Here is a 16,138-nt window from a genome sequence, read left to right as displayed (position 1 = left end):
CTTTCAAAGGGGTCGTATAGATACCCTGCATATCCCATGCTTACATTACAATTCATAACTAGCAAACTTACAGTTATGAAGTAGCCATGACATAATTTTGTGGTTGGGGGGGTCACCACAGCATGAGGCGATTGTAATATTAGAGGGTTGCAGCATTAGGAAGGTTGAGAACCTCGGCTTTAAATGGGAAGAAAAAAAAATCTCCCGAGCTTAGTCTGGACCAGAGTTTTCTATCTTGGGAGTGACACAATTTTCCCCCTTCGTAGTCCTAGTCCAGCGATGTATGAATGTCACCAGCTTTCCCCCCTAAACATTCAAAGCCACCACATCCTTAACGTTGTGCTTTGTTGTACAGATGGGGTTTCTCTGTATAGCCTTGCCTGTTCTGGACTTGCTTTGTAGGCTAGGCTGGCCTCTGATTCAGAGATCCTACCTGCCTCTGCCTTTCTGAGTGCTGGGATTAAAGGCGTTTGCCATGCCTAGCTGCCACCACATTCTTTAGACCAACCCCTCCCCCCTTCACCTGAGCATTGCTCTTTGCCATCTGTTAATCTATGAGCTTTTAAAAGTGGAACTCTGAGTCCCGGCATGATGGCAAAAGCCTTTCAACCCAGGACTTTGGGAGAGGAGACAGGAGGATTACAAGTTCAAAGCCACCCTGGGCTACATACACGTTTGAAGCTAGCCTGTGCTACGTGAGACACTGTCCCAAAACAACAAGCAAACAAAACAACACACCAGGCGCTAGAAATGGCTCAGTGTCAGGAGTACATACTGCTTTTGTATGTCCTCAAGGGACCCAAGTCTAATTCCCAGTAGTCTTCTCAGGCATTTCACAATCACCTGTAACTCCAGCTCCAGGGGATCCAATGCCTCTAGCCTACACAGGCACCTGTGCCTATATGTACACATGTATACACACTCACACGATAACTTAGTTTTTTTTAAAAAAATTAAATAACAAAAACAGAGGTCAGGCGTGGTGGCACATACCTTTAATCCCAAATCCCTGCACTCAAGAGACAGAAGCAGGAGATCTCTTTTAGTTCAAGGCTCGCCTGGTCTACATAATGAGTCCCAGGATATAGACCCAGTCTCAAAAACAACAAACAAACAAAAACACAAAACCAAGGGGCTGGAGAGACCAATGGTTAAGAGCACTGTCTGTCCTTCCAGAGCAGGGTTCAATTCCCAACAGCCACTTGGCAGCTCACAACTGTCTGTAACTATAGTTCCAGGGGATCTGATACCCTCACACAGACATGAATGCAGACAAAATATCAATGCACATAAAATAATTAAAAAAAAAAAAGAGACTTAGTAGTGCACACCATAGGCAGAGACAGGAGGATCACCACAAATTCAAGGCCAGCGTGGTCTACATAGCAAGCTCCAGTTCAGCCAGCGCTACATAGTGAGACCCTACCTCAAACAAACAAATCTGCCCCGTCTCCTGTGCTCACTTCCCTAGGCCTCTTGCCTTCATACTGGCTGCTGTTCTTCCAAGAACTCACTTGGCTCCTATAACCAGCTTCCTGTCACCAGTCAGGAATCGACCTCTGACTCAAAAATGTTCCTCCTAACACTCTCCTGCCCCTCCCCTGCACCTCACCATGAACAGTGTAATTGCGCTGTTCTGCTCTGCAACCAGGGATAGAAGGCTGCCTGCCACGAAGGTGTTTTGTTCGCCAAGGAATTCCCAGTGCCCAGCCCACTGCAGGGCATAGCCTGAGATCAATTAAGTTTTCCAACAGTATGGTCCAGTCCTTGTCCTGCTGGGTGCCAACTCACCTCCTTCCTGCTGGGGTCCACACCCTCTGGGAGATCCTCCACCGCCTTGTTCACCAGCTGCTCCAGGGGGAAGATGGGCAGGGGCCCAGAACTGAGGTTGGTACTGGCAGTGAACACATCCACTGTGGGGTTCATGACCTCCTAGGAAAGAAGGAAACAACTGGTTACTTCAGCAGCCACGTGACTACATCCTTTGATGCCCTTCTCTTCATTCTAGGGTACCGTCTTCAGGAGGCCTCTCCTGGTTCTACTTTCCTGTTAGGCATACATGCATGCCTGCGCACGCACGCATTCAGGAAACACACTCCCTGGGTTGGACCCAGAGGCTAATATAAGTAGCTAAGCACCCTGCATCTAACCTAAGTTAGTTGGAAGAGGAGGACTGTTTGATCAATGACTTTAACTTCTCCCTGGCATCCCCTGGAATCTAATTTATCTTAGACATTTATAACCCATTCTCTCCTATCTGATATAAAACTGTCATCTATAAGTTCACTCAACCTTAAGCCAGCTTTTCTTTTGAAACACTGAAGTGTCTGCCAGAAAGGGCTAACTGAGCACCACGGAGCTCTCCTCTTGTGATGGGAGGAGGTGGGAATGCCCTTGCTGATTACCTTCATGTGCTTGAGAAGTTGCTCTCAGGTCTTGATTGTGTCTCTGACAAGCTAGCCCTGTCTCCATCAAACCATCTAGGCCTTCCATTGAAAGCACGCAGAGCCTTGAGCTGAGGAGACGGCTCAAAGGACTTGCTGTACAAACATAAGGACTGAAGCTTAGATTCCTGGCACACACATAAAAGCCAGGCAGGATGGTAGCCCATCTGTAATAGCATAGTCCAGAGGTAGACAAGGCACCCCAGAGGCAAGCCAGCTACTAGACTGGCTGAACTGGAGGGCTCTGGGTTTACAAGAGACCCTGTCTCAGTAAATAAAGCAGAGAACAACCAGGGAAGACACTCAAGATTACTCTCTGACCTACACCTACACACACATATCATATACACATGAATAAGCAAAAATATGCATACTTCTGAGAGTCAACTCAACATGGAGCCTTTAAATCTGCTACTTTTGTTTCTGGTTCCGGCTTGTCTGTCTGTTTTGAGTCTTGGTATTTCTATATAGTCCTTCTGCCTCAGCCTCCTGTGTTCTGCAATTATAGCCATACACCACTATGCCAGGAAAAGAGAATCTGCATTTTAATATGCATTTACCATGAGTGATAAAAATGGAGGCCCTTTCACTATGAAACGGAGAGACATGGTGTTACACATCAATGACTTCCACAAGAAAAAGGAGGAGATGGGGTGACGTGCCAGGTGCTGCTGTCTTCTGACACTGTCAGCTCCCATGGCTACGATCATCTCCAGGCCATTCAGAGCTAGCCATGCTGCCATACTTACATCAGCAATCTGGCCCCAGTCCCCAGAGTTTCCGAGCTCTGCCTTAAGGTCATCATAGGATTTGGCATTCTGCAAATAAGCACAAACAGATCAGACCCCATCTCAGCAGAGAAATTAAATGTTTTTGTGTGTGATTTTGTTTGTTTTTGTTTTTTGTTTTTTTTCAAGACAGGATTTCTCTGTATTGCCCTGGCTGTCCTGGACTCCTCTGTAGACCGATCTGGCTTTGAACTCAGAGATCTGCCTGCCTCTGCCTGTCCTGAGCACTGGGATTAAAGGCATGCACCACCACGCCAGGCAATGGCTGTTTTTTCTATTAAGAGTGGAAAAAAGGCTGATCTGGGACCAGGTAGGAAGACGGGCAGGAGGTGACTCAGAGTAAGCAGGTGAGCAAGGCGGTCCTAATGACGATGGAGATCAGATGGAGAGAATAAGGCCAAAGCAGCTAACATATCAGAAAAAGACAGGGCAAGCCAGTTAATCTGTCCTTGCTCAGCTGGACAAGAGATGAGGATGTGCTTCTCTGACCCTCTGTGAGCCCTGAGCAAGTAGCCAAAGGCTACCCTGGATGGACTCTGGGAAACTCAGGTGAACAGGGGTCACACTTAAGGGGTGCCCCAGCAGAGGACAGGGAAGGGAGAGATAGTTTTAGGAGACTACTCTATACACAGCTCCAGAATCTAACACCCAGATCGGCACATCAGAGCTCCTTGGGTGAATTATGCTTCCTGAATGAATGAATGAGTGAATGAGGCAGAGAAGGAAGCACAGACTCGAGGTCCGGGAAGGTCCATCTGGACTGCTGAGTTGGGGGATTGGAGTGACTGTGAGGCCCCGTGGATAAAGGTGCTTACCTCCCAAGCATGAAGACTGGGGTTCAGATTCCCAGCTCCCACATAAAAAAGCTGAAGCAGGTGTAACAGCTTGCCTGTATGTATCCACAGCTCCTTAGCCTCTAAGGAAGTGGGGGACAGGGAACCCCAACCTGGGGGCAAGCGGAGTAGATGACCTATGAGTTCTGGGTTTGGAGGGACACCCTGCCTCAGCAGACAAAGTAGAGAATGACCGAAGAAGACACGTGATAGGAACCTTGGGCCTCCACATATATACATGTGATTAGACATACAGGCACACATACCATACACACGTGACGGGGGATGGGGAGAAGGAGACTTGCTTAATTGATCCTAAAGATGAGAGCCATCAACAGGAGTCAAGAGAAAAAGAAAAAGGAAGGGAAGGCAGCAGATTTGAGGAAATTAAGCTCTCTGCCCTAAATTCCTCTGTTCTGCCAATTTAAAACATCTAGAGCCATAAGCCTGGGGTGGAGGACGGGTAGGGGTGGGAAGCAGGTGCCCTAGGAGGCCTGCTGCATGGTCCACCCATAAGGAGTCCACGTGTGACCCATTTTGCTTAGAATTTAGAGCCAGGGGGAGTTCGTTTGTCCTTTCAAGCAGCAGTGCCCTGGCTCAGCCCTGGCACTGAGGACTCTCCAGGGTAGCCTTGAAGAAGTTCCTATGAAAGGACCGTCCTCAGCATATGCTGTCACAAGTGGCCACCTTCGGCCTCTGAGCACAACTGAGCCTTGAGTTTTGTTTAACACTAATCAATTTCCTACAGCTTTGTATAGCACAAAAACGGGGCACTGTAACTAACCCCTCACCCATGGGTGGGGGTGGAGGATGGGGGGTGCCGGGGCTTTGTTCAGACTCTGCAAGGGTTTTGCCACTAAGCTACACCCTCAGCCATTGGGTGTTTTTGTTTTTAATTGTTTTGTTTTGGTTTTTCACTATGTAGTTCAGGCTGGCCTTGAACTTGAAACCCTTCTACCTGTTTTCAAGTGCTAGGAACATAGGCATGCTGTGCCTGTAAGCCGAGGTATTTTGTTTCCTTGGCGGGTTGTTGTTAAGACAGGGTCTCACAACAGGAGTGGTACACATGTCTTTAATCCCAGCACTCAGGATCTCTGTGAGTTTGAGGGCAGCCTGGTCTACAAGGCTAGTCCAGGGCAGCCCACAGCTACAAAGAGAAACCTTGTCTCGAAAACAACAATAAAAAAAACAGGGCCTTGCCATGTAGCCCAAGGATGGTCTTAAACTTCTGATTCTCCTGCTCTACCTTCCCAAACGTTGCAATCATGTATCATCATCCCTGACCACGATTGCTTCTTAAGACTTACTTCCCAGCTCCCTCACCAAGGAGCTTAGTGGCCTCTCTGCAGCCTTACTTTTTATTTTAAACACCTAAAGCCATTTTACAAAGTCTCAAGGGAAGAGAAAAGGCTGGTGGGAGCTGGACAGGCCTCCCGTGGAAGTGTGCCTTGAAGGTGGCCGGTGGGAGGCGTGCTGAGCCATGAGGACTGGCTGGACTGGGCTACTTACAGTCCACTTGAAGGGATCCCAAGCCAGGAACCAGCCTGTGAAGGTGGGGGGCTCATGTCCCTGCTTCACCACAATGATAGGGGTCTGGGGATCTCGGTTTCCAGGGTGGGTCTTGAGGTATTCCTGTACAGTGGTGGCCGCGGCCTTCTTCTCTTCCTCGTTGGCATGTTTCCCTATCCAGAAGAAGACCTGTGGAGAGCCCCGCAGTTCCTCTGTCTTTCTTGCGTCATGAGCAGCATGGGCATCCCCCACATGCCCACTGGCTCTGCCTTGGCTCATCCCTGATGCCCAGCTAGGAAGACTGCTCAGCTAAAGGCCTTGAGCAAGGCCTGTTTGGGCCTTGACCGAGGTTGGTCACATGCCGTTCCTTAGATAGCTTGTGAATATGTGGCATTCCCCTGCCGCAGAGCCCAAAATGCCTGGCGACATTTCTGCTTCTGTGGAAAATGAAGATGTCATGGGGGGACAGAGCACGTCCCTCTCTCTTACTCCCTCTTCCTTCATAAGGGAGGAAAAATAGGCACCCCAGACCTTGAAGCTTTCTACCCTAAAGCCTGTGGGGCTTCTTGATGTTAGGGAACAAGGTGGGGAAGGATGGTCCCCAGACCTCTTGTCCTACCTGGTCCCAAACATCTAATAGGAACACATCCTCCTCCTCTAGGTCGTCCTGACTGAAGTCAAAGATCTCTGTGGCCATAAAGCGCCCAGTCTGATTAGAGCATTCGAAGAGGCGAGGCGTGATCACTTGGTTCTCCTCCTGCAGCCTGTCAGGTGGGCAGAGGGAGGTGTGGGGCAGAGAGAGAGACGTAAGAAACACAAGGACTGAAGAGTCGGGAGGTCTATTACCTGGGAGGTGGGGGGCAGGAGGACATGCTGGGACATTACCTCTTGGTGTTGGCGTAGGGCGCCTTCCCACCCAGGGCCATCCAGAAGTTGGCTGGCTCCTGTCCCTCTACCACCACTTGTTTCTCCGTCCGAGAGATAGTATCAGCAACCATCTTGGCCATCTCCCGCTCATCCCCACTACAGCCCTGGGGAAAGAGGAAGGTCAGTCATGCTAGGAAGACCATCCTTGGTGCCAGCCACCTCTTTATCCTCCTGCTACATTCGGCTGAAACTCCTGGGTCTGAGATGGTCCTTTTGGATCAGGACTCCGGGCACACCCACTAGGGAATGTTCCTTTCCTCTATTCTTAACAGTCTAAAGAAAGCAGAGATGATGAGGGACATCACCCTACTCAGAGTAAGAGAGATACCACAAGAGACACAAGGCAGGAGAGAGCTGAGACAGCGGAGTATTGGCAGATATATGCCTCATAGAAGGGAACGAGAGAGGTTGATTTGGACAGAGAGAAACAGAAAGACCAGAGCTGTGCAAGGGAGACTCCTGGGCTGCCGCAGTCAAGCTGTAAGTGGGATCTGGTCACCCAGAAATCTCCCATCTATCTTTGCCCTGATCTGTTCTGTGACTGAGGGGTTCCTAGGACCTACTGGAGAAGGGAGGCTATGGCCACTCACACACCTTCCCACACCACAGGTAGCAACAGGATGGAGTCTTGAGTACGAAGACATCATTGGAGTTGAGGGAAGTCGCCCGGGCTGTGACCTCAAAAGCCTTGGTGTTATTGGCACTGGTTCCCCGGACCTGAAACAGCCTTGTAGAGGGCATAGGCTCCAAGTTGTTCTCCCGGGAGGTGCCTCCCTGTGGGCATAAGGAGAACGTGGAAAGACAGGGACAAGTGTGAAGGTGGCATGAATGACTCAGAGAGAGCACCCAGAGAAGGAAGAGGGGGAAGAACAGCTGACCCAAAGACAGCTTTGACCTTGGCACTCTGCTGTTCAAAAGTTTTCAGTGGCTCTCCACTGCTTTTATGTGAAACTCAGGTACTCTGTTGGCCCTTAAAGGCACATGAAATTCAAAATGAAAATATAAACTGTCTTTCTGTTCTTTCTCTTTCCTTCCTAAACCCTCAGGACAGCCATGCTCCTGCACTGTAAGCCCTCATTTTACCTCTACAGAGCTTCCCCCAAATGTCTAGGGGTCCTCTGAATTCCTTCCAACTGCGAATTCTCTGCCAGTTCCCTGCTTACTGCTTTCCTGCCTCCTATCCAACTCAGCGTCCATCTCTGGCATTTAACTGCACTGTGCTCTGAGCTGGGAGTCTAAAGACTCTGCTTTAGACAGAGCCACATGACTGTCCCTTCCCAACAAGTGTTCTCCTGTCATGTCTCGCTTCACTTCCTGAGTTGCAAAAAAGACTGTGTGCTCAGAAGGTTCACCATAAACAGACTATTGCTTAAACAGCTGCACGAGATGTCTAGTTCATTTCATTGGGAAGGTACAGCAAATCTAGCCACCATTATCCCTCCCCACCCAAAAAAAATTTTTTTTTCATGTAGCAGAGTTCAAGAAGAGTAAATAAAATTTGTACACAGTAAAGGCTGCTTCCCTTATAACTCTAAAGCAAACATGCTGGTCTCTGGCACAATTTTATGCATGACAAGGGACCTCTCCTATGAGGAACAGGCCTTGTCCCAGCCTCATGCCCACCATACAACCCCTTTCCCGTCCCCTGGATGCCATCAGCAGCTGCACCTGATAAACCACCATGCGCCCCTTGAAGATAGACATGAGGTGAGGTGGCTCTTTGCCCATTGGGACCCGGATCTGCACTGGTTCGTCATTGTACTTCCGGTCCAGGATGACAGCTTGATAAGCCGAGGCTGCAATTTCATCCTGGCTGGCCTGGCTTCCCTGGGAATAAGCAAAAAGGAGGGATGAGGTCTTGAGTTTGACCCTATCCTCTGCCTCCAAAATATTCCACCCCAATTTTAAACTTTTTTATTGCATTTGTTTAAGAGTTGATGTGTGTGTTTGTGTGTTTACATGTATAGGCATGGACCGGGCATGGTGGCACACGCCTTTAATCCCAGCACTCAAGAGGCAAAGGTAGGCAGATCTCTGTGAGTTTGAGGCCACCCCGATCTACAGAGTGAATTCCAGGACAGCCAGAACTAAATAATAGGCCCTTTCTGAAAAGAAAAAAGAAAAGAAAAGAAAAGAAAAGAAAAGAAAAGAAAAGGAAAGAAAGAAAAGAGAGAGAGACTGTGTGCACATGTCATGGTGCAAGTATTTAAGTCCAAGATTTTTAGGAGACATTCTCTCCCCCCCCACAGGGGTCCTACATGATGTGGTGTGATGGAACTCACAGACTTGACAATTACTTTTACCCACTGAGCCATCTCTCCGTTCATCGAATTTCTTTTTATGTTTTTCCTTTTGAGATGGAGTCTTACTGGGTATCGCTAGATGCCATGGTCCATGCTATGCAGAACAGTCTAGCATGGAATTCACAGAGATCAACCTGCCTCTGCCTCTGCCTCCTGGGTGCTTAGACTAAAAACATGTACTCCTACACTAGGCCTCACTCAATTTTTTTTTTTTTTCCGGACTGGGTCTTATATATCCCAGGCTAGTCTGGAACATGCTATATATCCTAGGATGAACTTGAACTTCTGATCGCCTTTACTCCACACCTCTTGAGTGCTGGGATTATAGGTATTTGCTACCATACCAGGTTTGATGCAAGGCTGAGGACTGAACCTAGGGCTTTGTGTATATTAGGCAAGAATTCCACCAACTGAGCCACATCCCCAGCAATCTCGAAATCTGGCTTGGCTGGACCCATAATATAGCCTCCGCTTCAAGCCCACACTGAACACAACCAAAACCTAACCCCAATAGACTATAATTAGGACCCTATCCCCAACTCTAATCCTTTCCCAGCCCACTCTGGCTCACCTCAAAACCGGGCCTGACCCGAAACATGCTATATTCTTCCTGCTCCAGAGAAATACCACACAACTCACCTCCTGTACCCAGACATCTGACACAGAGTCCGCATGTAGAGCAGGCGACGGGAATTAGAAGAGAGCCCCAGAACCAGAAGGAAAAGAGTTCTGAGTGGCAACAATCTCAGATGGAGAAAGCCGGAAGACGTGAGTTCCCCACTTCCGGGGCCACTCAACCCATGGGCAGTGACAGATTCGGGAGAGCTGGACAGCTGCGCTGCAGGTGGGGTGGGCAGGCCCTCACCTGCCAGATATACAGCAAGTAGTGTTGCTTCTCGCCGATGAGGTAGGTGTAGAGCAGCAGGTAGCAGTCGCCGCCGAAGAAATGGCCCAGCCACTTGGACTCCACAGGCACCAGCTCCAGGTTCTCGATGCGCCACACCTGGGACCGGAATCAGCCCCGTGTGAGGTCCAGACCGGGTTCCAGCACTCCTTTTACATCCACCTTGCCCTCCTCCTCCCCGCACTCACCTGCACGTCCCCGCTGCCATCATCCACCATTTTCTGCTGGGCAGCCACTTGAGGCTGGACGTGCATGGACGTGGCGTCAAACTTCACCTGCTCCACCTTGGCTGGAGAGAGGAGGACACGCACTGTCACTAACTGAGTTGCGCCACCTCCTCACTACAGTCCTGAGTGCCGGCTGGTATTCGTAGACCCACGCGATAGATGACGAGACTAAAGCCAGAGAGGTCACACAGGCCGAGGGTAGAGAGCTAAGTTACCGTTTCATGCTTCTAAGGCATTGACCTAATGAGGCTCCCAGGGAAGCCACTGAGGACAGGCGAGGGTCAAGAACAGAGCTTTATTTAGTCTGACTCTCTGACTCTCCACTTGGCCTGAAGCCCATGATGATGGAGGCTTCACACTGTCCTTTCATTTGAACTCCTCCCCCCATACCCTTTACCTCAGCAAATAGAGTCTGACGAGAAGGGTTTGGTTTCTCGTTGTTTTGTTTTGTCTTGGTTTTCGTTTCCAGGGAGGCTCAACCCCATCCCACATAAAGACAAGTCAGTTTTAGCTCGCTCTGTGTGTATGTGTGTGTGTGAGAGAGAGAGATAACTCCTGAGCTGCTTTGTCTCCTGGGCTCTCAGTCCATTAACCAGGGTTAATGTGAATGGAAGAGGGGCATTAGGAAGGGAAGGCAGGAAGTGTGGGCTCTCACCCACGGAACCCACTGTGTGGGTTTTGCCCAGGCCTGAGGTCCGATTGGGCACCGTCCACTTCTGGAAGAGCTGCTGGAAGATGGCTGACTCGGCACCATCGTTCTGCACCTCCACCTGTGTGCTCGGCGGATACTGCTTGGCCTTGATGAAGTTCTGGGAAGAGAAGGGGCTCTCTGGAGGCTCCCACTGCCTGGCCCCACTCTGCACACCCCCATTCAAGCCGAAGCCTGGCCCTGACCCTGAACATGCCCAGCTCCAACTCCAATGCTGACCCCAAACTTAACCCCAAGGTCAAACCTGCTAATGTCTCAAACTCTCAACTCAACCCTGACTCTAACACTGACCCCAGACCTAACTCTGATCCCAACAGATCTGACCCCTTCCTAAACTATACCTCAATTCTAATTTTAGTGCCCCTTCCAATCCAGGTCTGACTCCAGACCTGTATCCCTGACTAGGCCCTGGCCCCAAGCCCACTGAATAGCCAATCACTTTTCTAAACTAAGCTCTTGCATGGAGAAGTGACACCCAATATCCCAGGGAGGCCTAGATTTGGCTGGCGGGGAGCTCACTCACATGCTGAGAACCACAAAGCTGATGACATTGTGGTCCTCAGCCCCCAACAACTGGGTCCATCCGCCCCCAGCCCTGACCTCCCAGAATCTTCCTGGGACTCTGCCTAGTGCTATGGCCCAATCTGAGTCCCTTTCTGCTGCTGCTGTTGCTAGACCAACAGTTCTCAACCTGAGGTCGTGACCCTGTTGGACTTGAGTATCAGATAACCCGAATATTGGATATTTACATTACAATTCGTAACAGTAACAAAATTATAGTTATGAAATAGCAATGAAAATAATTTTATTGCTGGTTGGTGGTTTACGCCTCTAATCCCAGCACTTGGGAGGGAGAGGCAGGCAGATCTCTGTGAGTTCAAGGCCAGCCTGGTCTACTAAGTGAGTCTGGGACAGCCAGGGCTCTGTTACACAGAAAAAACCCTGTCTCAAAAAAAACCAAAAATAAAATAAAATGAATAAGAATTTTATTGTTGGTGGTCACCACAACATGAAGAACTGCCTTAAAGGGTTGCAGCATTAGGAAGGTTGAGAACCCCTGTGCTAGACTCTTTCCTTACCAAGGCCTGGCTCATGGCTCCGCTCCTCTCCTGGGCATTAGCATTTTTCCCCTTCCACACGAAGATCTTTACGCCTCCCTGGTCCAGGATGTAACAGTCCTAGAAGAGTCAGTAGAGAAAGAGAGAGAGAGACAGAGAGAGAGAAAGAGGGAAACCAAAACCAAAACCAAATGAACCTGCGGTGCTGGGGAACTAGGCTGTGCCAGTTTTCTCCCCCTAAATCTGCTTTAGCGTCTTACGGGTGCCCCTTTCTTGGGGTCCTCCAGACCCTCTCACCTCGTGGCTGAGCAGGTCCTGTGTGAGTGGCCGGGTGGCAACTTCCCTAACCACCAGTTTTCCTTCTGAGTCAGATACGCTGCAGGACAAAGCAAGGCATGGATAGGCAGTGCCACTGGCAAAGCACCCTACCCAGGAAGCTCCCAGGAAGCTCCCAGCACCCCAGGAAGTTCCCAGCACCCCAGAAGCCCCCAGCACCCCAGGAAGTTTCCAGCACCCCAGAAGCCCCCAGCACCCCAGGACTCACTGGTACAGCTTGAGTGAGGCCTTAACTGCCGGCTCCACCACTGAGTCAGAAATGGCCGCCTTTAGTTCCTTGCGCTGGCCCAGCACGTAGTTCATGATTGCCATCAGCTGTGGGGAATCCCCTTCATTCTCCCCATCCACCAAAGCCACGTAGGTGCGCCCGCCCCGCTCCTGGTCTCGGATCTCTTTGGCCAAGGTCATGCCCTGCAGGAAGGCCACAGATGACCCATGAGGTTAGCAGCAGACAGGGTAGAAGCGTTCACCGCCCTAAAAGGTGCTGGGCAAATTCCACCCCACCCTGAAGATCTACAAGGGGTGGAGACAAGGCTTTTCAGGTGTGTGAGGAAACAGTTGGAATCGATGGAATGGATCTCCTCATAGGTGGGCAGGGGGCGGGGGTGGGGAGGAGTAACGGTGCCTTGAGGTGGTCTTGCTGGGCCTTTAGCTTTTGACACTGTTGGAAATTTGTGGTCTCCCTTCCTGGTTTTGTACCACAGCTGAACCTCAAAGATCACAGTCCTATACTCAGTCTGCCCAAAGCACGCACACTCGCAACGCACACACAAATTCACAAGTACATGTCTATACACTTAACACATTCACACACGCGCACACACATAGCGCAGGGCCATAAAAGCTCACACAAGCGTGCGTAGGCACACATAGTCCCGTGGGTGCCAGCTTTTGTGTGCACACACACTATGCTTTACGCTTTTGGCCCTCCCTTCCTGGGCTCTCTGGAGTACCGGGGCCCTTTTGGACGGCATCATCTGAGTGCTGCCGGCTCAGCATGTTCCTGACTGAGCTGATGGACTCTGCTGCTCACCTTCCTGCCCCAGCGCCTTCGCCTCGCCTCCATCTGGTCCCCAAAGCCTCCCGTATGCTCAGTCCCACACTCCTCCAGTAATCCTTCCTGTGGGGTCTTCCTTCCCCGTGTGACTCTTTGACTAGACTGCCAGCAAAGCTCTGCCCACTTCATCCATCCCTGGATCCCCAAGGCTGAGCCTGGGGTCTGCCGTACAGAGGCATGGTCCACCTTAAGGGTTAGTCACAAATACACACAGCAGCATGCCTCTCTATGTACATGAAGACTCAGCTCTACCTTCACACGCTGTCCTGTTTCCAGAAGTGCCAGAGAGAAGTCTGTGGGGTGGGAGTGGTTGGCTGTGGGGGGACAGAGTGGAGGTTTGATGGGGGCAGGTGACGCTAAGACTGCTAAAGCAGGTAGGGCGTGTTGAATTGCAGAGATGAGGTGCCCTGTCAGGGTTACCCGGAGTCTCTCCATGCGGTTACTCTCTGGCCCATTCCACTGGATGATAAGCTTCCCAAGGTCCAGCAGGAAGACGTCTCCTCTGTTGAAACTCTTCCAGGACATCTCCACCTAGAGGGCACAGGGAGGTCCAGAGCCCACTGAGGGCCTACACATCAGACGCATCTCCAGCCGCTCTCCCTTCCCTCACCCCTGCTCAGTTCCTAGCCTGTGTTCCGGCTGGGCCTGCCCACCTCTCCAGCCATCACATTCCTCTTGCCCTTGACATGCAGCAGTCGCCTGACGTTGCTGGAGTTCGTTTCCACGTGCTTCATGCCAGAAGCCACGCCCCCTTTCCGGATCCTGGGAAAGAAAGGAAGGCTCACTCAAGGGCATTGGATGGTGGAGGTGCTCCTGAGCTGCCTGGGGCCCTCTGAGGCCCCAGCTGGGACAGGCTGAGGCGAAGGAAGTCCTTAGGGTTCAAACATCAAGGTTACATTCGCCATCAGTGTCTTGCATGGGCTCGGTTGGCCTGTAGCCTGCTGTTGCAAATGCCCTGCCTTGTAGGTCTTCCTGCCGCTTGCCCTAACTCCCTGCCCTACAGAGGGGTCTACAGAGATAATCACGGTAATCTGGGGAGAAGAAAATGAGAATAAGGCCAGGGTCGTGGTGACGGGGCATTGAAGCAGAAAAAGGGAGATGCCATTGAAATGCTCGGAGAGTAACCTTGGGCTGGGTTATGGGCAGAAAGGAGCAAAACAATAAGGGTAGGTAGGGACTGTAGCTGCTTAGAGAGCTTCCATTTCCTACAAGGTGACGAAAAGCCTGCTTTTAGGAGCAGGTGTTTCCATGAGGAGAGTCAACAGAGCTTCAGGCTCTTCTGGGAAAGGGAGAAGGCATGTGCTGTGAGGGAAAAGCCCAATTAAAGAAGGAGCTGATTAAGGAGCCCTGCCTGAGTGGGCACAGCTTAGTGTGACAGCCTGAGCCTCAGGCACCGAGCAGCACCTGTCCACAGGAGCCAAGGTACAGATCTCATAGGCCATAGTCATGGGATTTTAGAAGGGTCAAGGTCGGAGCAACAGCAGAAACAAGGGTGAGGAGCAGAAAGGTGGAGAAAAATCACCCAAAGCCATGTGGGCTCCCTAGAACCACCACAGCTTCAGGCTCCCCTTCCTTCCTGGCCCAGGTCACCTCCCGATGTCCAGCGTCTCTCACCCTGCAGACCTTGGTGTCCCTGTCTCCTCCGCCCAGCCCCCATGGGCTAGTCCCCACCTCTGGTGACCAGTCTCGATGTCCTCCCCGGCCCCATCACACCCCTCCCTACACAAGGCCTTTCTTGAAGTAGCTTCGGAAAGTCTCGCTTTCATTGCCTTGGACCTCGCGGTGCTGGACGGCCCGGCCCTTCAGGTAGTCATCCATCTGTGTGGTGTAGATGGCAGCTGCCCCCTGCTCATCCTGGGACGAGTCCTGGCCGATCCAGTAGTGGATGTCGTAGGTGAGGGTGCTGCTGGTCTTGTGGATCTGAGGATGGGGGCGGGGGCATCTGTGTAGTGAGACCCAGGTTCCCACAGTCCCCTATCCCAGTCTGCATGGTTTCCCACGTGCCTGGACCCTGGCCTCTGGCCTGCTGTTGAGCCAGCTCAGTCACTCTACTGATGGAGACTAGTGGATGGCTCTCCCCTCTCTGGACCTTGTTCTCATCTTGAAAATAACTCATATGGGTTGGTACATGTGGACTATCAAGTTGGTGAGGTTTGAGCAATCAAATGGATTACAATTGTCCCCCCTGTCTGTGAGGGAAAGGACCCCCAGGGGTGCTCTGTACTGTCCACACTTGAGTTCCTTCTGCAAAATGGTGTGTGATCTTTGTGTAAAATCCTCCCTCATGCTTAAAAAATGATGTGTTATATATGTATGTGTGTGCCCATGAATATGCTATGTGTGTTTAAGGGCAGTTATAGGCATACCCCGGTGTGTGTGTGTGGGGGGGTGTGGTGTGTGTGTAGGTTAGAGGACACTTGTCAGACACTTATGCTTGCTGAGCTATATTTTGTTGTTACTGAGGTTTTTTGTTTTTGTTTTGTTTTGTTTTGTTTTTGTTTTGATACAGGCGGGATGACCTCTCACCTGATTTCTCTTTCTACCTCAGTGATGCTGGGATTACAAGCCTGTATGCCAGCGCACTCACTCATGTAGGGCTAGGGATCAAACTCAGGGCCTCTTGGATGCAAGGTCATCACTCTATAATCTGTGCTACATCCTAAGACTCTCTTAGACTTTACATCTCATCTGTAGGTGATTTGTTATACTTAATAGAAGGCAGGTACTGTCAAAACAGTTGGTATACTGCACTGTTTATGGAATAGTGACAAGAAAAAATCTGTATAACCATTAACTACAGACCCAATTAATTTTTTAAAGATTTATTTATTTATTATTTGTACAGTGTTCTGACTGCACATGAGACAGCAGGCCAGAAGAGGGCACTAGATCTCACTATAGGTGGTTGTGAGCCACCATGTGGTTGCTGGGAATCGAACTTGGGACCTTTGGAAGAACAGCCAGTTCTCTTAACCTCTGAACTATCTCTCCAGCCCTCAATTAATTATATGTGTGTGAGTGTATATATATGTATATCTATGTA

At 50.4% G+C, this 16,138-nt stretch overlaps 1 protein-coding gene across 1 annotated transcript in view; it reads right to left on the bottom strand.

The window, feature by feature from the left end:
• The window catches only part of Vil1 (villin 1), a 28,173-nt gene that overhangs the window by 4,214 nt on the left and 7,821 nt on the right, over positions 1–16,138 (bottom strand). Inside the window, exons 4-19 of the mRNA XM_021626399.2 lie at positions 14,819–15,015; positions 13,749–13,857; positions 13,516–13,626; positions 12,247–12,449; positions 12,000–12,078; positions 11,724–11,822; positions 10,591–10,744; positions 9,897–9,997; positions 9,670–9,807; positions 8,170–8,328; positions 7,096–7,275; positions 6,460–6,605; positions 6,194–6,338; positions 5,575–5,763; positions 3,194–3,262; positions 1,792–1,932 (exon numbers count right to left, since the gene is read on the bottom strand). Of these exons, the coding sequence (XP_021482074.1) occupies positions 1,792–1,932; positions 3,194–3,262; positions 5,575–5,763; positions 6,194–6,338; positions 6,460–6,605; positions 7,096–7,275; positions 8,170–8,328; positions 9,670–9,807; positions 9,897–9,997; positions 10,591–10,744; positions 11,724–11,822; positions 12,000–12,078; positions 12,247–12,449; positions 13,516–13,626; positions 13,749–13,857; positions 14,819–15,015 (2,220 nt within the window). The remainder of the gene's footprint in view (positions 1–1,791; positions 1,933–3,193; positions 3,263–5,574; positions 5,764–6,193; positions 6,339–6,459; positions 6,606–7,095; positions 7,276–8,169; positions 8,329–9,669; positions 9,808–9,896; positions 9,998–10,590; positions 10,745–11,723; positions 11,823–11,999; positions 12,079–12,246; positions 12,450–13,515; positions 13,627–13,748; positions 13,858–14,818; positions 15,016–16,138) is intronic.

The sequence above is a fragment of the Meriones unguiculatus genome, chromosome 15 (genome assembly GCF_030254825.1).
Source record: "Meriones unguiculatus strain TT.TT164.6M chromosome 15, Bangor_MerUng_6.1, whole genome shotgun sequence".
Classification (NCBI taxonomy): Eukaryota; Metazoa; Chordata; class Mammalia; order Rodentia; family Muridae; genus Meriones; species Meriones unguiculatus.
Note: the sequence above shows the minus strand (reverse complement) of the source record. Positions and strands in the feature narration are given on the sequence as shown.